Below are 23,955 nucleotides of genomic sequence, written 5' to 3'. Positions count from 1 at the left end.
CGCGAGCCATCTCAATGAGTCATTTATTCCTTGGTGGCGAATTTTCTCCCGAAACCAATGCCCGTTGCGTGAGTCATTAGCTTCCAGTTTTGTCGCAATCTACATGGATAGTTCATAAATCCAAATCAAAGGAACAACCAGTACTTGACGAGGTCAGTTCGGCGATACCGGATGGAGCGTAGCTTCTGGTTCGCTACTTCCCGTTCGCTGAAAACTCGACGATCCACCGCTGGCGCTTCAGTCGATCTACTTGCTCTAGTCCCTGATGATGGAACTAGTCTGCTCACGGGCTTCGATCCGGCGATTCCAGATGGCTCGTGGTGCCCGGTACACTGGCGCCTTAACCAAAGCTGTGGTAGCTCTCACAGTCTTCTCCTTAGCATAATCGTCGTGACTTTAAAAGTTCGAGTCGATGATATGTTCTCCAACCGCGATTTTCTTGTTTTCTTTTGGCTGCTAGTCAACATCAACTCTGTTTTATAATTGCCAATCGTGTCCGTGTCGAGTGCCTCCATCTCTTCTAGTGATTCTCCGATTGCTTGGCACAACACTGCAACCGAAAATCGTTACATCTCTGGGAAGGTTCAGCTTCAATACTTCCACAGCGTCGAGTCAAGGAAAGTCAGTCATAGTTGTCATTTTCCCTTCTCTGTCTCGTAGATCAGTGTTCGTACTGAAAGTAGCTCTGCAATAACCTGCAGAGTGACTCATGCTGTACAGCGAATGGGCGATTGCTTCGCAGCTAGTACTATTGAAGCATTCTTCTAGCATTAGGTACACACCACGCAATAGTGATATCATTTTCATTGCACCCTGCACAGCTCCCACAACCATTCGGATGAAATTCACTGTAGATCTGCCTATAAGAAAGCCGAATTTTATGACACGCCGTTCTATGTAACTGGCCAGCCGAATCGCTCCCGCTGTTAAGTGGGTGATTTAAGCGCCACTCTCTAATTTAGAGACCACTCACCAGATGAAGGTTTGTCCGGCCTGAGACCTTTCAAGGGAAGGTTCTATTTATCCCTAATACGGGAAGGGAAGCGAGCTAGCTGACTCAAAACGTGTCGTTATGTACTCGACCTAAAGACCTAAACTGCAGTCAGGATGCCCGTACATTCAAATACAATGTCCGTCGCCACGGGTTTTCTCATCACTGGCAAAGTCTACAAATCCCCCCCACAGACTGACAAAATGAAAGAATTGGGATTTGTCCCGGTTGTTCTCGGCGTCAACCTCTCCAGTAAACAGCAAACTACAAAAAAATAATTAGACGAAAACCGACGACATGAAAAAAAAAACCAGCACAACGAACAAGACGAGACTATTTCAGGGATGCCTTTGTACAGTTTCAAAGTTTCACATGAGCTTTTACAATTTTTATTTTTCCAACCTAACACATACCTCTTTGTTCATTCATCTACTAGGCCAAATCTCATGTCATTTCCTTTCCCTTTCCCATTGTCTATCTCCTACATATTATTGTGATCACTGTGTGGCGTCTATTTTCGTGCCTCGTGTGTTCTCTTTGTGTGCTTTTTCTCGGCCTGCTGTATGCAAGCGGCCGGTACTACGAAAGGCTCGCTTTTTACTTAGGGTAGCGGCCCTGTTTTGGTCACATGCGCATGGACAATCACAAACGGAAAACGTGCATTTATTTTACTCACGACCTTTTGACGTTACGTGCTGCTTACTGCATTCTGCGGATGACGACGGAGCTGTTTCTCTGCTGTCTGTCTGCCTGGAACCTGTGCCGAAGTCGTCACCCCAGATTCGCTCGACGTGGTACGAACGCCGCAAATTCCGGTCGAACCGAAAACGTAGATGTTGGTTGCCGATCGTAGCGTGTCGACTGGTCCGCCCTGCCAAGGGCGCGTTGATGACGTCAGCGACCCTCTTCCGGCCACGTGTACCGCCGGGAAACCTTCAGAGCTGACGGTGGGGTCAGAAGCTGTCACTAGCGGTATTGTGTGGTGTGTTGGGCGTTTGACCGTTGCGAATCTTTAAACTCACAAATACGCACACGACACTGCCTACACTGACTGCCACTGAATGGGATTCTATCTAGCTTTTTAAACACGCCACGACGCGAACTTTACAAACGGACAACTCCTGCCTCTTCCACTAGTCAGACCAAAGTGAGAAATCTAGCATTGGGAATCCTCAGATTAACCGGGCATTTGGTAATCTTCGTACCGGAACTTGCTTAGCGAAGTTCTTGAAAATCGTATTCAAATGCACGAAATCCCAAATTGCAGCACGGACAGTTTTAATCATACCAAGCCGCTTCCCTCCCACATGACAGAGCGAAAAAGAATCTTTCCCCAGCACATTGCGTAAGGGTCAGTGGCCTCAATCGGTAGCAAATCTTCATCGTATCAGCGGGTGCGTCGGTAGCAGTCTCATTGGTAGACGAATGCTAGGAACTCATTTACTTATATTATTATGCCAAGTCCTATCCTATATGGGAGCGTAGTATGCGGTAATCCCAATTGAAGATTTGTGTCGACTTAATAGTCGACCAAATCTTTAAATTCAACTTGAAATTATTTATTCAATATTCATTACTTATTTAACATGCCAGTGGCGTAGCCAGAAATTTGGTTTGGAGGGGGTTTTGATGAAAATCGCAATTTTTTTGAAAAAATCTTAAAATTTAATATGAGTTTGATAAATTATTGAAAACTCAAAAACATAAGTAGTCTAACAGACGTCATTCCAGTCTACAAACAAGAAGGATCAACATGGAACAGTTTTCAAACCTCTATAGATTATTTTCTTGTATAATATGTCAATGAAGTGAAAAATTGCGATCTTTTAAAGTGGGATAAATGATCTAAAAAAATTTCAACGTTCAAGATCACCTAATATAATAATCCTTGACTTTGAAGGTTTGACAACTTCGGGAAGTTATCAACATAAAACAGCGCCTGCTTTGATATAGAAATTTTAGTGATTTATTCTCATAGAGGTAATTATGGTGAATTAATTTTTCAAAAATATTAAGAGACATGGTGCCTTCAGCAAAGTTTTTGATAATGTCATTTCAAACAATTTTGTTGAAAATATGCAGGCTACATGAATTCAACATATAGGGATTTAAATGGACTGGGCATGCTATATTTCTCCTTAGTGAAGAAAAATTTAGGTGAAAACTATTTTTTTCTGCGCTACGGATAACATTGTTTGAAACAATCATTGCGAGTTGAGAACACAAAACCTATAACGAAATTATGGATGGATGGAACTGAAACTTGCGTTTCGACTTCATCTCATCAGAATCCGACACTAACTTGGTGGGCGGAGTAAGCTAGCACCGAATTGATGCTAGCTCCTGAAAATGGAATCACTCTTTGTGTTTTTGAGTCTGGGAATTATTTGTTTTAAATCCAGTTCCCTTATTTTTTGTAAGCTTCAAAGGCACCTTGAACGCAATGTGAATTTATTATTTAATTACCGCAGAAGAGATTTATCAAATACAGTAATTTCAGAATAGCTTGTTGTAAAGGTTTTCTACTACTATATTTCGATACTCTGAATATGTGCGATATTTATGTCTTTGACAAAGTTTTTTGAAATAGCACTTTCGAAAACTTTGCTGAAGACATTAAGTCTCGACCTAAATTTGCTTGAAGAGTAATTCTTCTCTATAATTACTTCTAGGAGGATTAACCGTCAAAATTATTATATCAGCAGATGAACAGTTTTACGTTTTTAAATTCTTCTATGTTACTTAACATCGAAATTTGGCAGTTTCGAATGAATGTGATCGTGACTGTTAAAAATTTATCGAGCATTAATTTTACTTTTCTTCATTAGTCAACCTCACAACTTGCAGTACTAGTACGTAGCACACAAAATTTTAGTACGCCATTCATTGCATCCTGCTAAGAGGCTATTCATATAGTTGATAATACAACAAAAATCCAATGCTCATAAAACCGATCCTGACCTGCTAGAGACAAAATTACATCAGCTTTCAACTAGTTTCTGAAATGTTATTCTTGTTGTTAACCATATTGAATTGTTGTCTAAACTCTACACAATCTAAAAAATACATTTTCAGCAAATGTTGAAATGTATGTAAGTTTTCGGTAAACAAGCTTATGTTTTATATGCAATCAACCTATTCAAATTTAGATTCCCATTCGAAAAATTGTCTCTAATCCATATTTTGAAGCATCTTTCCAAAAATGAGCTCATAATAATTCAGACAGTTATTTTATTTTACATTGAAGTAATTTGACAACTATGGGATTTTGGCTAAGAGATAAGTTACAAGATCCCCTTCCCACAATTTTCCAAAAGTTCTCAAGACGCTTTAAACACAGTTCTCAATGTAGTGATCAGAGAATATTTTTCCAAAAATATTTTGTGGAATATTAAATTAAATTCGTCAGCATCAATTTATTTGTATACAACATTGCAGACAATATTTGTATACAACGCTGCAGACAACCTATAGGCATATATGTACTCGTTACACACGGTCCGTGTTGTTGGTTAGCTTATTCAGGATTACTCTCTCTAACAGTCATCATCTTCTATCGCTTCCAGTTACCGGATCATTCTGAGCATATCCAGGTTCTCATATATCGCTGTTTTCAGCACCAAATTTAGGGCTGGTCCTGGGTCCTTCTTCACTTTCATGGCTTTCGGCATCTCGATCAGCCTGTAGGCGTCCGCTCGAGAATTCGGATTGGCTCATCAATGGAGGCTTTCTTGTTCAGCTTGACTGCTTTGTTGAGAGCGGTTTTTGCAGCTCGTTTTCCTCTTTAGGTGTCATTACGTGCCCTCTAACTTCTTCTCCAAGCTCGGAGGCAACTTATACGGAGATCGGTAGTTATCGTATTGCATCCGTAACTCTTTTGCATTTAGGTTGAAGAAGATGCCCTTAAATTTAAGTTCTTCGACGGACATGTCCTTGTGATAGCTGTTTACCATCTTCTGTTATTTATATATCTCCCACGTTATTCAAACCGTGTCCTGTTACCAATACTGTACCAGATCGCTTGATGGATGATATCTCGCACACCTCTCATTCCATCTTTTCTGTCACTCCAAGGCTACAAAAATTGACATTGAGAATAGATTGCCGGCTCTCCCTGCTGTAAGTGCTGATGGTACCTTTGTTTGTAAGATCTACATTTCGCTTTGCATGAGCTTTCTTAATCGCTGATGAACAGACAAAGACCTTTTGATTCCAGCGTCTACAACAAAGTTTCTGCTTCTTGGAATATTTCAGAATTAAGGTCTCTTCGGCTCCTTGGCAAACGGCTTATTCGATTTTCACAAGCTTAGTCTTAATTGGAAGCAGAATTTGATCTGGTGAAGTTCATGTCTGCGGAAATACGGTATACACACTACGATCCCATATGAAATCTTTAAATGTCAAAAGCCTTTAGGTAAATCTCACGCATATTGAATATTGAACCACATATAAATCGCCAGGAGTATGATTTGAATTCAGATTGTTTCCTTATCGAAATCATTTTCGAATGCAACAACCGATCTCTATCGATTGTTGCGTTTAAAATGGAATCGATTCATAAGTCGGTGGTCTGTATTAGCCTTTCCATTGAGAATTCACAGAACGTGACAATTTTTTTAATTTTAGTTATTAGAAAAAAAAACTATTTGCTCCCTGATTTTTTCAGCAATTTTATAGGGGGGGGGGGGCTGACATAATTTTTAAAAATGAGTTGTAACCTCGAAAAATTAGTCCTTTTTGTGCACGCGTTTTATTGGAGCAGTCCGAGTCAAATTATATAAAAAAATAGTCTTATCCTTGCGTCAAGGATTCGAAAAATATCCCTGGCCATCATCGTATGGTCGATTGTACTCCGAAATCCAACAAGAAGCAGCATGACGACTAACATCTTTATCACGGCCGCCACGATTTACGATTTACAGGAGGATAAATTAATAAAATTACAAATGCGCCAGTATTTACCTAACTCATTAAACCGAAAAAATGTGCGAAAGAAACGCAAATTCCACAACTAATGTAAGGTCTGTTAAATTGAGCCGCCTATTGAGTATTTTGCGATGTTCTTCAGAATATTTTGTTCATCGTTTCGTAGTTTATTTTTGAAGCGTAGTTTTGCCATGTACATTTATGAAAGAGGGGAAGTAAAACGGAGAGATTAAACATTCCACTAAGTCAACCCGAAACATCATGGAAAGTTTTGCTTACGTTTTATTAATTTTCAGCTTTTAATGGAAATCCTTTCAACACACACCCTCTTCAATTTTAAATGAAAAAGTTTTATTCAAGCACAACAATATTCATAGTAGAAACTAAATACACGAATAACGACTTACTTAAATTCAACTTACTATTCTTTTTATAGAGTAAAACTTCGAATTGATCATGCTGCTGATGTTCCAACGAGTACTCCACCCGCGCTACCGTTTCTTTCTCCGTCAGCTCACCGTACATGAAGCCACACCTGAAAGAACGAAACCGTAGGCGAAATTTTGATCAACTTCAACAAACTCTTACCTGCATGATTTTTGCATAACCTCCGCTCGGTTATAGCCGCTAATTTTACAGAAGGCCTCATTGCAGTAAACGATTGGAAAATCGACGATTTGAGCATTTGCCAACAAAAAGGAACTGTCCGCTGCAAAAACAAAGAAACGGATATCTATTTTAATTTTGAATCTCGGATCGAGGATACGCTGTATGTATAAATGAAATAGCCTCAAAAGTATTTGAAACTGTCTGAAACTATTATCTAAGGGTAATTCGGGGGCTATAAAGTTAATTTGGTCAACACTAATTATAGATTCTATGGAGAAGTGTGGTACCGAACGGTTTTTATGAAGCCATTTCAATGTGATTTTTCGTTTGCCGTAAAACGGGGAACATTGATCACTTTATCAAAAGATTATCGAATAAATTTCTTGAAATCAAGTAGATGTGGGTGATTTATTTTGTTTTGCAATAAAAATAAAATAACGTGTTGTTCAATTTCATTCGTTGTTTGCGAGGTAACTGATCTGCAAAATCCTTATACCATGAAGGCACATAATTCCACCCAGTTTAGAATTCCGCGCACTCTGAGCTATTTGTCAAATTGCAGAAGCAGGGTAGTTAAAATATTTGAACATGGCATACACATATGCTGCTTATGTTTATTCATACCGACTGAGAAAAAAATAATTTTTTTCTGGCGGCTCATATACCTGCAAAATAATAAAATAGAACGCTCGTCCTTGTGGCCGCTATTTTTGCATATTTTCTTAGCGATTGCGTTAAAACCATAATGTAGACAGTATAACTAATTTGAAGCGAAGCGTTTGATTTTCATTTTCAAACTTGTAAACACTAAAATAAAAAGAGTGTGTTGAAGAACAATTCATAGGGCCAAAATGGCCAGCGCACTTATAAATAGGTATTATCGCTGAAATTACATTGCGCGGAAAAAGGTACTCTAAATTTAGGCGAACTCAATTCCGCTCATATAAATTGTAGTCTCGGCCAACAAGAAAAACATATAATACACTCTAGAAAACGTCAAAAACTGTTGCTTATGGTCTGGCAAGGACATTTGGTCGGTGTTAAGTCAAACCGGACTAAGTCGCAAAACATCAAAAAATGAGATAATGACAATACTGGATAAATAATTTCTTCAGCTACATTCAACTTTTGCCAATTTTTGAAATATGTAACCATAAACAAGAAGTATGGCAAAAAATAATTTCCAATTATTATAAAAATGGTCGAGCATTAGACTTTTTTTTTTACTTTTGTCGATTGTAATCATAATAAATGTACATTTGATCTACGCATATTATACATTTTTGGAAAGGGCACATCAATACCTTTCGAACTGTTTCGATCGGATTTTATTTGAACGAGATATTGACAAATAACTAAAATAGTGCCCAACAATACCTTTTTCAAAGAAATCTTGAAAATGTTCTTTGAAAAAAACATGGACTAGGTTTTCGTGTTCAGCGATCCAAAATTAACTTTGAAAAAACCTTTCTTCTTAGCTTATCGCGATTATCTTAAAATTGTTAAAATTTGTCACATTAGATATGAAAAATTAAGTGAAAATATGAAAAATTAATTTTTCTGTAATAAAAAATAGAGCAAAAACAAAAAAGAGGAAGCAAAAGAAAAACGTTTTGTTTTTTTAACTCGAACTTCTTTGAAAGAGAAATAGAGTATTATTTTTGTGTTCAGCTACCCAAAATTAATCTAGAAAACTCGTAACTTCATTTTTCTTGTAAACTAGTGTAATCTTATTTAAGACCAAAAAAGATATGTGAAAAACAGAGCAATTTTCACTCGGTGCTTAATAACATCACCAGTATTTATCGGATTTTCGTGACCTTAGGATTAAAATTCACGTTTTGTCTGTCGTATAAGAATTTAAAATATTTTTTTGCCGAATTATTTTTTATGAAAAATCAACTAAAAATGAGTAGTTTTACCAAACATTACTTTTTTCACTTTGGTTGCTTTTAACCCTAAATTGTTATTTTATCCTAACATGTTATACATTTTTGAAATGGACACATCAATACCTTTCGAATGTTTGTGTTAATCGGAAGATTTGTTCCTGAGATATTGACCAATAATTGCAAAAAGTGCTCAAAACACGTTTTTTAAAAAATCACAAAAACGGTTCTTTGAAAAAGGAAATAGATATGATTTTCGTGTTCAGCGACCCAAAATTGACTTAGAAAACACCTTTTTTTCTTAACTTTTGACGGATTGCACACTGGCTTCATCATGTTTGACTGATGATTATCTAATAAGAGTTGCTTAGGAAATGGTAAGTAGGAATTCATACCAATCCGCCCCATATTAAAACTTCAACAGCATGATAGCCATCATTGCCGGCCGCCCCCATCTCCATCGTTCACGGGGAAGGATAAAGGATAAGGTAGACAGGAAGTGATGATGCTCCACCTACTTAACGGAAGGACGACGATTCATCAGACTCTTCCATAGGTGTCGCGGAGTTGATAGTTTGGAAGGGTATCAGGTCTAGGATTCGCTCCAAGCAAGCGATGCGACCTGTAAAGCATATTTTATTAGGTAGTTGTTTAGTTAGTCTTCGAGTGCACAATCACTCGAAAAAGAGAAGATCTTGTTAAGTTTTTGGTTCTTTTTAAACTCTGGGCAGCCGGCTACCGAGAGTATATTATGTTCCCTAAACAAAAGCAATTTGAACTCCACACAGCCGACCGTAGGAGTATTGCCTAGAAAAGCTAATCTGGTATGCGTAATGGGCCAGATCACTATTTATTGCAACAGTATTTGGACAGAATTCGCTACTTCTTCTCTACGATATATTTATTGGCTTGAAAACTACCGAGTGATAACACATTATACAAGCAAAAATAGCGCGAGATGTTATAAATCAAGGAAAGTATTTCTTATTTTCCATATCGGATTGTTTGTAGAATACAGGTATACGAGCGATACTATCGAACACTGAAGGGATATATAAAGGATTGTTAACCTGATGCACGGGCTTGTTAGCAATAACGGAGCTTGAAATTAGGTTCATAAAAACAGACGCGGCGAATTTTCAAAACGGGTTGACCCGTGATCATAGATACTAGTCAGATTAGTCGTATTGGGGCTAATTTCCGATCAACTATTCATTTTTACGGCAATGTTTTCTCGACTAGATCTGTTCGCACCCTCTCATTCTGCTACTATCGGCAGAAGGCTGATAGCACCCAGCCGTCGCTGGTCTAAGGACCAAATGTCATCAATAGACTTAGACTCGCGTGGAGGCATGAGATAGGAAACTTGTGAGAATTTTGTTATCCCACCGTTTGACGACCTTTTTTCTTAACTTCATGCAATCACCCCAAAATTTGTAAACTAGTGTTATAGATCCCCTTCACCGAAAATTTTCTAGGTCCACCCCTGGTCCTAGTTCTGAACAAATATGTGCATGACTAACGAAGAATATACCTTGAGCTTATTCTTGCATATCTTTTCTAGCCAAATAGATATTGTCATTATCGCATATGCTTGATTCGAAACTAATGCGATTTTTGTTTTTGATTTGCACTACACCGGTGGTTATACTGAAACGGTTCCACTTTTGCAAATTTCATTACATCGATGTTACACTTTTTACACTTTTTTTACACCGACACCGATGGTGTAGTACCTACAAAATGTAGATTGTAGCGAGTGTAGCACTACTGCATTGTTTTGGTTGCCATGGACAACTGTTTATTTTTATTCCGTTGTCAATATTGTAATGTTGCCACGAATATTGATGACATGTTGAAATTATTTGAGATTTCTAGTTTAGATTCTGATAATTTGATATTGTTATTTCTAAAGCAGCAAGCTCGACAGAAAGAGAAAAAGGTCGACAATTTCCTTATGGAGAAATCGTTGAGATAAACAAACGGATTTCTCGAAAGTTGTTAATTGACAATATTTGAGCTCTTACGGTAGAAAAAATAGTGTGCAATGGATTTTTGACGTAAATTACGCCATAATTACACTAGACACAATGGATAATCAATGCCTCTATGTAAATTTTAGCGTAAATCGGGAATTTAGATGCATGCCATAGAAAACATATCCCACCGTAATTTTGTGATCATAGCAAAGGTTTTGGACATCCGCATAGCTTCCTTGTGATTTACCAGGTGCCAATCATTCGTTAGCAGCAAACAATATATGAATTTCATGTACCGTAAACCGGGGGGATTTGATCAGCGGGGTGACTTTGATCACTCGAATTTTTTGTCCTAGATCGCTTATTATACCATAATAATCTACCGAATCATTTTAGTTTGAACTGATTTTTACTCTAAACTTATAAAATACTGGTTTGTTATACTTTTTGAGTATATTGATCGGTTTTTGGGTACAAAAACTACAAAAAAACGAAATTTGACTTTACCTTATTTTTACGAAGCTTCGTGAAGTGTCTATTTTTTATAAAACAAATAAATTTCAGATTTGAGCAAAAGTAATAAATTACAAGCGAGTTTTTATTTTCCTTTAGATTGGGATGTGCAAACTTTAGTTTTAAGAGTTTGTTTATTTTAAATACATTTTTTGTAAAACTAGTTGGCAATTATTTCAAATTATTTTAAGCTAAAATTCGCAACATTTTTTTATTGTTCAATATTCCAACGTGATAGAACGGATGAAACTTTTTGTACGTCGACAAAGCGCTGAAATAAAACAATTTGAGCAGTTTTAAAGGTTTTCAGAATCTTTTATTCTAGTTGGACACGAATTATACGAATTTTGGTTACTCGAATTTTACAGTACATTGAAATACTTTGTATAATACCAATTAACATCTATTTAACAATCAATAACTTTCCAGAATCAGTTTAAACAAACATTTCAATGAAAAACATTGACAACGATAACTTAATGTGGGTGAACATGCAGGTTATCAAAGTCACCCCGGAATACGAAAACGGACTTCAACTTGAAATCATTTTTGAAAAAATAGCTGTAAGCGGACAATTTTAGGTAACACCATCCAATCTTGTTCTCCATACATCAGTACATGGTTTAAAAATATTAAACTTGAAAAAAATGTATTGCGTCTAAAAATATGTAATGATTACTTCGAAAAGTGATCAATGTCACCCCGGTTTACGGTAATTGTTTTCGCCGACGATTTTTATGACGCGCTCTCGTCAAATGTTTACACTCTAGCGAGCTAGCCTAGTCTATGTAAGCCGTTCTTATAGACATACTTTATTGACATTTAGCTATCATTTTTTTGTTTTGTAGTTTCAGGCTAATTTCCAACTTACAAGAGGGGGTGCATAATCAACCGTTGTGAAACAACGAGGTTTTTTAAAAGCAATTCTGGCCGAAGCAGACAAGAGGTGTCAGCTGCTCGTCAAGTTCTTGCTTTCCTATGGTAAAAACTTATACGTAGCTTTTTTTACCTACAACATAGATACTGGACACCAATTCTACAGTTTTGAACAAACAGTGAACAAATATTCTTAGAGGTTGGAAGTTTTTTAAAATGACAAAGTCGACTTTTTTAAAATACCTCGATAATTTATCGAATTGTTTTCATGACATTTCGAGCAAGCCTAAAATTTCCCGAAAACGAATAAGTATAGGAGCGACAACTGGTATGTAATATATTATTGTACATTTTTTTCCACAGCAATTCAAAAATGAAATCGGGTGCATAGACGGAAGTTGTATTCCAATTCTCAAGCCTAAACACAAGGTTGGATCAACGTTTTCGAGCAGGCAAAATATGTTAACCTCATTGGCGTGTGCACGGAGGGTTGGCAAGGGGGCATATAGCCACTCAAATATTTTGAATTTTTTTGATATTGATTATACAGTTAAAGACATACTTGAAACATGTATGTATCATTTTGTTTAGGCAAGCCGAATCGATAAATATCAAGAGATGTCAAAAATCCGTTGAAATTACAGACTTAAAAATACAAGAGAACTGCGCGTGCACTATTTCTTTTCCTGTTTTACTAAAAATAAGAATTTTTTATTGTAAATGAATAATGCAGTCAGTAAAGGCATATATTGCATTGAAACTTTAATTTCCTTCAAAAACTATTTAACATAAAAATATCTTAGAAAAACTTTTGGACTTTGATAGACGCTATTCATTTGGATAACAACTGATTCTAAACTAGTTATGAAATTTGCATTTCGACTTCGTCTCATCAGAATCCGACACTAACTTAGTGACAGGACTAAGCTAACACCAGATTGTCGCTAACTCCAGAAAAAAAGAAAACACTATTTGTGTTTCCGAGCAAACTCCTAGTCCTACGTGATGTCCCGCAAGAAAAGGAGTTCTGATTAAGCTGATGAGAATCAATGAAATGGAAACTTGGTTGCTAATCCGGCGCTAGGTTAGTCATGTCACTAAGTTAGTGTCGGATTCTGATGCGATGAAGTCGAAACGAAAATTCCATAACTAGTTTAGCTATAAGTTGTGCGCAAAGAGGGTTTTAAGGTGCAAATAACTTTGGGTGAGCGTCTGTAACAATTAAGGGGTTATATATGTTGAGGTCGGCCAAAAAATCGAATTTTTTATTCTTCTATCGTAAAGCTCAGGTTCTTAAGAATGTTACTTCAAATTTTTATACAGATCGGAGCAGTGGACGCAAAGTTATAGCGTTTTTCATCTTGCTCCCTTATGGAGGTGTTGCTTATACTTGAAACTTTAAACGCGATTATCTCCGAAATTATGTTTCCCAAAAGCGTCTTTGCGGTGACTACGATTGCCGGAAAAGTTTTCAACCGATCTCAAAACTTTTTTTTGCCTTGTTCGTAATTTAACTGCTGTGTCCTTGAACGATTCCATTTTTTCGTCAAAATTTTCATATTATTGTTATGAACTTTTTAATAGTTTTTTCAGGTGAAAATGGTGATTTTTTTGGAAAAATCATCCCCGTTTCCAAAAAGAAGAATTTTTTTTAAACGATCGTTCAAGGACACCACAGGTACATATACTAATAATTTTTTTTAGTTTGATGGTTTCTGTTGAGCTGTTGGACTGGAATCGTAGTCACGGCAAACCTCTTTGAAAAAAAAAAGCGTTTTGCGGAAATTGCTATAGCTTCGACAATTATTAATATTTTTTTATTTTCTAAAGTGAATTTGGCAAATTGGACATTGTACTACGCTAAACGTATATCAAGTATTTCATAACAATATGGCTACATACCTTTATAAAAATTCAAACTTTTCCCTTTTTTCCCGCATCTCAACATATATAACCCCTTAAACGCTTGAACGTCAACGAATCGCAATTAATACACTTTGTCGCTCATTTGCGTGATTGTGCAATTTATCGTAGTGTTTATGTAATTTGTTTGGTATACAATTGTGTTACGGAAAAAGCGCATATTGCTCGTATAATGTGCAAAATCTTCAAATTTATAAAACAACAGATGTGCAATTTACCCTACATCGTTTATATGAATATTTACAAAAACATATTGAAATTAATTTCTAATAAAAATGTTGCATAACAGATACTGAACAATATTTATCATCGCAAAATGCCATGTCTTCTAAAAGGAAAATATTTATCATCTGCCTAATTCCAAAAGGAGAATAATTGATCTTGTGATTGTGTTTTTAGGCAAGAAAGTTACAATGAACTGTATTTTGACTGTGAAGCACACAGTTCTACCACTCAGATTCTCTGTTATTCTTGCATTTTAATCGCATATTACAATTTTATCAAAAAATAATTTTTCAGAGTTTTGGTCAATATTTATAAAAAGGCGCAACCAAAGTATTTGTAGACTCATTTTCACCCAATGTCACTGTAGGCTCAAATGTTACTTGAAATAAGCGAGAAATTAGTTGAACAAATTTTCAATTTGTTTTTGTTTGTTTTTATTCAAAGTGGCTGCAATCTGTACGCCCAAGTAACAATTTTGGTTATATTGAAGTTGTATAGCGTTCATTACAACTAATGTTTAAAACCTTCCTTGCATACCTCATGGGTTTAACGCCTTTCTACAGGCCACTATAAACCAGTGTTACGACAAGTTGGCCCAATAGTATTGCTATCAGTATAACTTGATATGCAAACCACCATAGGAGTAATCGTTTTATTACAAGTCTTCTGCTTTCCATGTTACAGCTTTCAGTTCTAGCTTGGCTTTTCTCCATTGATTAAAATTTTATCGTGGTTTTATTCTTTAACATCACAAAACTTCAATCATCGAACGAAATGCAGGATGGTTAGGTATATAATATTTTTCAAAATATTGAATATACGAGATCTTTATTCTTGTTTACGACCCATTTTTACTTGTTTTCTATGTTCTAATATAATGCAAAAGTAACGAAAAATAAATGCGCCTAATGCATTCGGCCGAAAATGAGTTTTCTATGATATTAAAAAAGCGAGATCGGACAATGTCTGTGTGTGTATGTATGTGTTTTTTTACAATGGAGAAGACGTTTAAGTCCTAACGTACACGTGCTATTGGTAGGTGTCCAAGCTACCACACGGGATGTACTGGGGGCGTGTCGGGTTCGAATGGTGACGCTGCCATTAATACCGACTAAACTCCATTGGGCTCCGCCATCGTTCCCCCCAGGAACTACCTCTCGCTTATGTGTGTATGTGTGTATTGGAAAAAAATTTCACCTCTGTTTCTTAGAGATGGCTGCACCGATTTTCACAAACTTAGTGTCAAATGAAAGGTACAAACTTCCCATCGACCCCCATTTTTATTGATTGGACTTCCGGTTCCGGAGTTACGGTTTGAAGAGTGCGGCCACACAGCAAATTCTCATATAAACTCAGTTGAAAAATTCTCAAAGGGGGAGTAAAGGAAAATTTCAAAATCGAATTTGCATTTTTGATGCCATATGTCTTTAAAATGCATGAAACGTCGAGATTTGATGTAATCTTCATTTCTTAAGAGATTTAATTTTCATTTCTTAATAGTGTGATTCTATGCTTGATTTCTTTTTGTAGATCCTGATCAGAGTTAAAAATAATCGAAGCTCTTTTTTGACGGCTGAAAATGAACTTGTTGCGACTCGCGGTGAATAGAAAAAATATTCATTCAACTATCCATCTTATTCATTCAGTTGAATATCGTACAATATATTCATTACACTAATTATATAGGAAAATGTTTTCAAATGCCGATAAAGCATATGAAACAACAATCATCATCGCTTACATTGTGCCAGGGCCTACTTTGATGAGCTTGATTCGTTGTTGCACGGTCACTTCGTGTAATAATCGGAGCTGAGTGAACATCTGCATGGATGAATGGGCGGTTTGTTCGTTTGACGTGTTCAGGTTTTTCAGCAATTTTCATTCAATGAATTTGTGTATTTTTAACTCTGATCCTGATAGATACATTTCATAGCAGGACGTCCGGAAGGAACGTCAAAAGATCAGTTCGAAAGGTTATTGGTGGAGGTGATTGCTTTTTCTTCTCATTGGAATTATGCACAATGCGAGGAAATTTACAAATTTCGCCAGCTTCACATTCGGATAAAACATCGAATGTGTTGCTGCAATCAATTGAATGTTAGTATGGAGAAGCTACCTTTTCCCGTTATTTTTAATATTTGGCATAGGGCCTTTCTGGGAGGGCCCAGACATGTTGGAAGAATTAAGTATTTCTTTAGGCTGAATTATTCTTGAAAAATGTTTTAGTCTCGAAAAAGACTGATTGAGTAGAAAAAGTAAGTAGTCTTGAGAAAGACGGACTGTCGAGAAAATATAGGTAGTCTTTAAAAAGACTATTGCTGTTGAAAAACTAAGCAAATTAGAAGCTATCAAGATTTGTGATCGGTTCGATCGAAGGTTCAAGCCGGTATGTCCACCCACTCTCACGATGCCATCTTCATTGAGAAACGGGTTTAGTAAATGGATGGCAGGCTTAGGGGAGAGAGGGTAACAGTGGATCAGCAGGAACTATGAAACATTCGCAATAAAATCACAATGCATGATCGGAATCGTCTAATTCCCTCATATTTCACAATTTCTATTTCTTTACACGTGTTGCTATATTTTGGAAGAGATCTGATAACTCTATCTCTTTTAATGGATATTTGTTTGTTTTGTGATAGCCAGAGTAAATTTGCAATGATAAACATTATTCCATCTTTATGAATTACCATTCATTGAATAAATGTTTAGTCTATTGCTATTTATAGCAAATTTTATGCTCAACATTTGCCGCGAACAAAGTTTTTTGGTAACTACTCATGGTTCTGTGTGATTTCACAATTTTCATGAATAGACCCATTGGGTAACTGTGAAACGATGGCGTATGGGGAACAGTGATTTTTGTTTGTTTTTGTGGTCTGTCTCAAAATGTCAATGGGTTCCGATTTTCCACAGTAAATACTACTCATATAGTGCAAAATTAGTAAATTTGGCAAATTTTGTAGAAATTGTCTCTTATTTCAGGATTGCAGCTAATATGCATATATGGTGGTTCGATGTTACGCGATGATATAGTGGATTCTTTCGTAAACAAACGATTTTCGCCTCAATATAACTTTAATTCAAAGCGTTAGGATCATTCTTCGTCAAAACAAAAGAATAAAATTTATAAGTAGAATATTTCACTATAGACGACATCGTGTTTCATAGTTCCTACCCATGGGGCACACTGATACATTTTACCACCAACTGTTTATTATCCAAAAAATGTTATTTCCCGTGAATTTTACCAGCTGGAAAAAATATATGTATTAGTTAACAACATAGTGGCACTATGTATCACTTTTGATTACACAAATAACATGTATTATCATCAAAATTAAATTGTAGAAAAAATGTGTTTCATTGTTACCCTCTCTCCCCTATAAGAGACGAAACATGTAGCACTAGAGTGACAGGAAAACTATATGAGAAAGGCAAAAATAACCCCTATCGGCGCACCCCTGAGTCGATTTCTAGTCCCACCAGGAGTACTTGTTCCAAATTTGAAGCAAATCGGACAAGTCTAGCTACCGGACCGACGTGCCTGAAGTTTGTATGAAATTTTTCGACAATTTACATGGAGAAAAGCCACTAGCTCTCATTTTTGTGAGAAAAATAATGAATTTTTGATTGAGTTTTCAAAAATTCATTATTTTTCTGGGCAGTCTAATGTAGCGCCCTCAAGGAGGCTTTGAATTTTTAATCTTAGTTGCGGTAGATTCAACTGAAAGTTGGCATTTGAAAATTAAAATTCTCATTACTGAGCATTTCACTTTGAAGTCGAACTATCACTGATTCCTCCACTTATTGGCCATCCTTCTGTTGTTTTACTAATTCATTCTGGGCCTCCTTGCTGCAGGTTGCTTTTTAAAAACTGCTCTGCGTTCATACCCCTTGAAATAAAAAAAAATCACCTGAGTTCTCCATTCCCGCCATGTGGTTCCAGTTGTGTTCGAAAGCGAGTGTTTGAATTTTAGACACGCGATTCACTATAAAAGGTTTCCATGTGTTTGGCGGAGATTGTATTTAATGTAGTACGAATGTAGAATTAGACCAAAAATAAGCATTAACTGTGGTCATTCCAAGAGCCTTAGTAACTTTCGCACATAATTTCATTGCTTCTCGGGTGGTACAGAGTTCTAGTTTCAGTCGGGTTCATCGATGGAGAAGAGCAACTGGCCATTTAGCCGCAATCAGCCTCACGCCTGCTTCCTTATTGAAGTTCTCACGTCTAATATATAAACAGTTATTAAACACGCTATATAAGCCTTTTCTGAATTCTAGAAAACTTGAATCTCGCACTTCAATTTGTGCTCAACGAAGGCGTTTCGTTGGATTTACAATTCCCTCAACAAATCGTCGCTGTCGTGCTATCTTATGACAAGCGCCATTTTGCACATTTCGAGCAAAACGATTTTTAAAGTTTGTAATTGAATATAATTTTTACTAAAAATGTAAACAAAAGTCGCACTTACACGTGTCATAGGTGTGTATTGATGACAAAATTTATATGGCGTGTAATGACCGTGCATGGAAAATTTTCCATAGAAAAAAATCATCAATTATTAACTTTTATTCATATCGTTGGCTTCATTTGGTCTATAAACAATCGGTTAGATCCTTTTTGATGGAAATGAGTCAGGGAATATAGAAAAAATAATTTTTGGTTACAGTGTTGCCAAATACGCTATATTTCCAGTTTAAAACATAAACTGCATTTTTCTCACTATTCTTGAATTTTTATTTTGAAAATGATTATGTCATTGTGTTTCTCAGACAGTTTTACATAGAAAAACATCTAATACACCAAGATAACTTGTGCCAATCCACAGACACAGCCTTTTTAAGCAAAAATCATAGAATTTCTCAGCACATTTCTTGCTGCCGGAGCCGAACGCTAACGATTATATGATTTAACGCTTAAGCTAACGCAAAAGTGCTAGATCATATAATCGAACTGAAGAAAAATATCCTTATACCTTCTCGTGCGCTAGCCACCAGCTCCTTTTGCTCACTTCGCATTCACGATAACTGTCACGGCTAATATCCATGTTATTGTGTAAATTTGAAAATACAAAAACATTTTTTGACTTCAATTGGATGTATAAATTAGATGTTGCCGCGTGCTTGGAAGTGTAGAGCATTTAACCTACTTGACAATGGAAAGTTGAATCATGTTTTTATTATATAAATATGGTAACTAATTTACCATTTGCTCTAAAGATGAAGGGATATTCTTGCGAAACATTGACGATTTCACTTATAATAAATATTTTAGCTAGTAATCCGCGACCAAAAAGCAATTGGTGAATTCTAAAACAAAGTGGTCGCTCCAGTATCTTGAAAACCAATAATAAGTAATACGGCCTTAAGTTGAAACACCAAGGGAATATTATCAACACCGAGGAAAATAAAATGGAAACGAAGGAGCTATGTCATATTGTAGCGGCTTTAATTCCGTAGACCAAACACAGAAAAAAAGAGAAAAACATTTTCAAGGTATAGTAGCAATGTAGCCGAATATTTTTTCTAGAGCGATTTTAACCCTTAAAAAAAAGGTAAGGGGTCTCAGAGGCCCGGTTAGTTACGGTTCTCTAGTTTCAACGGACTTGTAATTTGAAATGCAAATGATCGAGCGTTTTTGGGGTTTCAATTCTCTTACTGATAAAACAACAAAAAGAGGGGTTGGGTCTGACGAGCAATGCTTCTTGAAGCCACAATTTAAGCTTGCTTGTTTGCTGGTTAAAATAGCATTCGAAACAACTTGGCTAAGAAGCATCTGGGTAGTATCGAAAATCTTCTCAAAATAATATTTCAATGGAAGAAATATCATATTTTTAGTTCTTTGAGCATGTGAAATGTGACGATTTCTGTACAATTCAAACCACATTATCCTTGAAAATCTTAAACATTTTAATGGCATTATCTCTAATACTGTGAAGTCTATTAAAAAATTCTATTCGTTGTAAAGATAGCTGGTGTAAATTTGCATTCACATTGTTCGTTCAGAAACCATTCTTGTTCGTCCTCCAGTTAAAAACAGAGTTTCCAAAATATATGCTATGGCAATAATCTATCTTTACATCTCCAAAAAAAATCCAGATGAATTACTTGATACGTAACTCAGAAGTTAGTGTTGCTTTCTAATCTAATCCTGAGCATTTTTACACCGCATAGATTTGTAAAGGACAAACTCCTTTAAAACTGATTTTCTTGGAAATAACAAAAAAGAATTTTCAATGTGCCACCGTCCGTTGTCTTAAACATCGACCTTAAAATATGTTTTCTTCGCAGTCGATTTTTTACTTCTTTTTGAATTGGCTACAAATTTGAAATAAATAAATTATGGTAGCTGGTAGGTGAAGGAAGTAATTTTTGATTGGGTCCAACTAAGAAACAAATTTTTACCAGCACCGACAAGTCAAAATCATTGTGTAATTATACATTTATTTTTATGCACATTTGAAACATGAGTATCAAATCTTCTTGTACGCCCGCGTAACTTCGATGCTTCAACAGAGATAGCGAGTGCATTCAGCCTTCTGATGTCAGCATGTTTGTATTCTTGGTACAGCTACTGGTTCATGCATCTGTTCCATTCTCAATTCTCCATAGTGCCGCCGAACAGAGAGCGCAAGCCATGAGTAAAACAATTCGAAGCTTCAGTACGCCAAATATTCAATTCTGCCACAGCGCCTCTTATGTATACCACGAGCGTACTTCAAACTTTAACCGCGTCTTTCTCTATACCATTTTTTTCGGGATGGTCGGAAATGTAATTTGAACAAATGATTTTTGATCATTAGCAAGAATTGCAATCGTTCAAGGATACGGCACATAAATTATGAACATTAAAAAAAAAAATTGCTTGAAAAAGTTTTCTACGATCCTAGTCATCGCAACCATGTTTTTGTAAAAAAGTTTAAAGTTTCAACCATACCCAACTACAATAACTAAACTTCTACTGTTTAGTTTTCTATAATAAATACGATAACATTCTCAAGAACCTATAGTTTAAGATAAAACAATAAAAAAAATCCCATTTTTTACCGAGTTCATCATATATAACCCCTTAAAATTTATTTTCTTGGTTTCACTATGATGGGTTTCAACGACTCCAATCTTTTATATTTTTACTTGAAAGATCATTCAATTCAACATACCATGTCAAAAACTAAAAATGGGTTGACCAGACGTTTCGGAGATATTTTTTTTAATTAAAAATTCATTGCACAGGAATATATAAAACACACGTGCATGAAAACAATGAAGACGTATGGTAGCTTATCATGCATCTTACAAGCTGGGTGCAACATTCGTTCACGCTCTGTATCAAAAGTAATCGAAGTACGACATGATACCACTTACCATAAAATAGTAAGCTTCATATTATCCGATCGATGCTACATTTTGTGTTCACTAGAGGTTCCGGGAATTTATTTTCCAGGAATCCTGGGATTTTTGGCTTTACCGACACTAACTTAGTGACTTGACTGCGCACCTAGAACAAATCGTGTAAAGTTACGTATCCTGACTCTAACATACACAACCATCAAAATGACTTAGCCTCGGCTCTGTTCGTATATCGTCGCTGTTGTGTTATCTTATGACAAACGCCATTTTGAAGTAAACTGAGTTATATATGCCACATTACTTGTCTAAAAAATCTCTACAAAGTGGCGATTTTAGAATTTTGAAATTCTACTTGGTTACGTAGATATAGCGAGAAACATGATGAGAAATTGTCAGTTTTTTGCTTCAAATCACTGTATCTAGAGATTTGCTCAAGTTATATTGAAATTTTAGATGTTTATAGACCAAATGAAGCCAAATATAGGAATAAAAATTAAAAATTGATAATTTTTTTCTATGGAAAATTTTCCATGCACGATTATGACACGTCATACAAATTTGTTCATCAATACACGTCTATGACACGACTTTTGTTTAAATTCATAGTGAAAACTCACAACATAGTCAACCGATCATCGTAATATTTGAGAGATACAGAATAGATAGAAGCATCAATTGTCTTCTTTGGATTGTTTATACCATATATAAGTTTCAAGATATTCAATCTCAAACTTTAAAAATCGGTATTTATAGAATAGGATAAAGGATTTATATAATTTTAAATGTAATTTTAAAAATTGATATGATGCTTTGTACTGGTCCCTCGCCTTGGATTCTAGATGTCTGGTTCCGTTTTGGGCCCAGAATCAGACCCAGAATCCAGAGCCAAACTAATCCATAACCAGATGAAGGATCCGAACCAGTTCCTTGATCTAACCCATCCCCTTTTCCCTTATCAAGTCGTAACCAGAACCAGGCCTTCGACTTGGTGGTGAATTCGCTATCTTGCGCTTGACATCCGGATAGAAATGAAACTTCCACATAAAATACCCTGTCACTATTCCGAGTCGGGTTTTCTCGTACCTATATTTTAAAACTGGCCGAGTGTGAGCCGATCTGCAAATACAAAATGTGACGTGTAGTGAAAAACATTTCTCCACATAATGTTCACTTTGCATTATGCGTAATATAATGACAAGCAGAAGATCCGAAGCATTAATATGTATTGTATAAGAATTGATTAAATGTGAAGGATCTCATATTCCACATGAGTGCGACACAGAGAGGATTTGAATGTATTGATATTGGGGATTAGAGATTTTTTCTTGTTACCGTTTCAATATTAACCGTCTTGCTATTGGAACAATCTTTCCTTATTACCGTAAAGGTGCTACATCCTAGTTTTAGGTGTAAACTACACCCAAAATCCGACGGACATGTTTCTATTACTTTTGGGTAAGATTTTATTAACTTTTCGGTAACAGACCACGCAATTGCGCATTGCGGTATTAAACTCATATTCCCGCAAAGGTAGAAAACGTGGAATGGCGAATTTTTGTTGCTGTTCATGTATGTGTATCACACAACATACTCAACATACTCAAAAAGTGTTTGAGTATGTGTCAACCTCAGCTCTGTGCGTATGTGGGATAATTCGGTCGATTTCTATGATAGTGTTAGCATCGGGTCAAACCAACTGGAACTCTGGCAGATTTCTGCCCAAATTCAAGCTGGGATCTGTCCCAATATTGGCAGAAACCAACCGGAATTACGGAATTTTTTTACTGGGTAGGTTTCCGGATTCGACACAGTGCCCGATCTGGACCAGATCTCGGATCCGGACAAGTTCCTAAACCCTATCCTCCCGGATCCGACACAGTACCCGATCCGGACCAGTTCTCGGATTCGGATCAGTTCCTAAGCCTTGTCCTCCCGGATCTGGACCAGTACCCGGATCCGGACCAGTCCCTGGATCCAGCCCAACCCCTTTATCCCTGACCAGGTCCGGACCTGAACCAGGCCCAGACTTGGTGCTTAGATCCAGACAATTGTTTGGATCTGGACCCTTGGTTCGGATGCGTGGATCCAAACCGTAGGTCTTGCTTCCCGTACATGACAGGAAGGACTGTGCATGATTTGTGTAGTTGTGTAGTTGTGTACCCTGCTATTGACGTCCGTGATAGAAAAGACATTTCAGTTTAACACCGACCGAAATACTGAAAGTGATGCCACAAGTACAGATTTATCTAGAAAGGTTCAGATTTTTTAAGTGTTTTTGGTACAGATTCTGTACGGTACGGATTACAGATTTTTGTAAAAAAGTACACATTGGTGCAGATTTTTTTTACATGATAGCAGTGTAAAATAATTGAACACTGCGATGAATCCCAGTACATAGCAGGTAAATGTTGAATTAGCCCGCTGACAGAGTGATGGCAAGAATCTGAAATGGAGATAATACTGACTGAGCTCGACTGAACATTAGAATGCGCTATGCGCGAAACTTGCTTCCAGCAAATCAAAGGGATGATATCGAAGTGAAAACCGAGCAAATCTTCTCGGAGTGTCTACGGTTATTCTGACATGCTCCATTTGATTTGCTGCAATCAGGTTTCTCGCATCCTATTGTCATTAATAGCCCCAGGTCAGCTTCCCGCCGCCACTCTGT

At 36.5% G+C, this 23,955-nt stretch overlaps 1 protein-coding gene across 3 annotated transcripts in view; it reads right to left on the bottom strand.

The window, feature by feature from the left end:
* Positions 1–23,955, bottom strand: part of LOC131683423 (potassium voltage-gated channel protein eag) — a 117,757-nt gene that overhangs the window by 67,050 nt on the left and 26,752 nt on the right. For 2 of the 3 annotated variants that reach the window (XM_058965402.1, XM_058965400.1), the window contains exons 3-4: positions 6,506–6,626; positions 6,325–6,452 (exon numbers count right to left, since the gene is read on the bottom strand). In XM_058965402.1, the coding sequence (XP_058821385.1) occupies positions 6,325–6,452; positions 6,506–6,626 (249 nt within the window). The remainder of the gene's footprint in view (positions 1–6,324; positions 6,453–6,505; positions 6,627–23,955) is intronic. The other variant, XM_058965401.1, reaches the window with a different exon arrangement.

The sequence above is a fragment of the Topomyia yanbarensis genome, chromosome 2, assembly GCF_030247195.1.
Source record: "Topomyia yanbarensis strain Yona2022 chromosome 2, ASM3024719v1, whole genome shotgun sequence".
Lineage (NCBI taxonomy): Eukaryota > Metazoa > Arthropoda > Insecta > Diptera > Culicidae > Topomyia > Topomyia yanbarensis.
The sequence above is the reverse complement of the archived record's forward strand: the minus strand, read 5'-3'. Positions and strand labels throughout refer to the sequence as shown.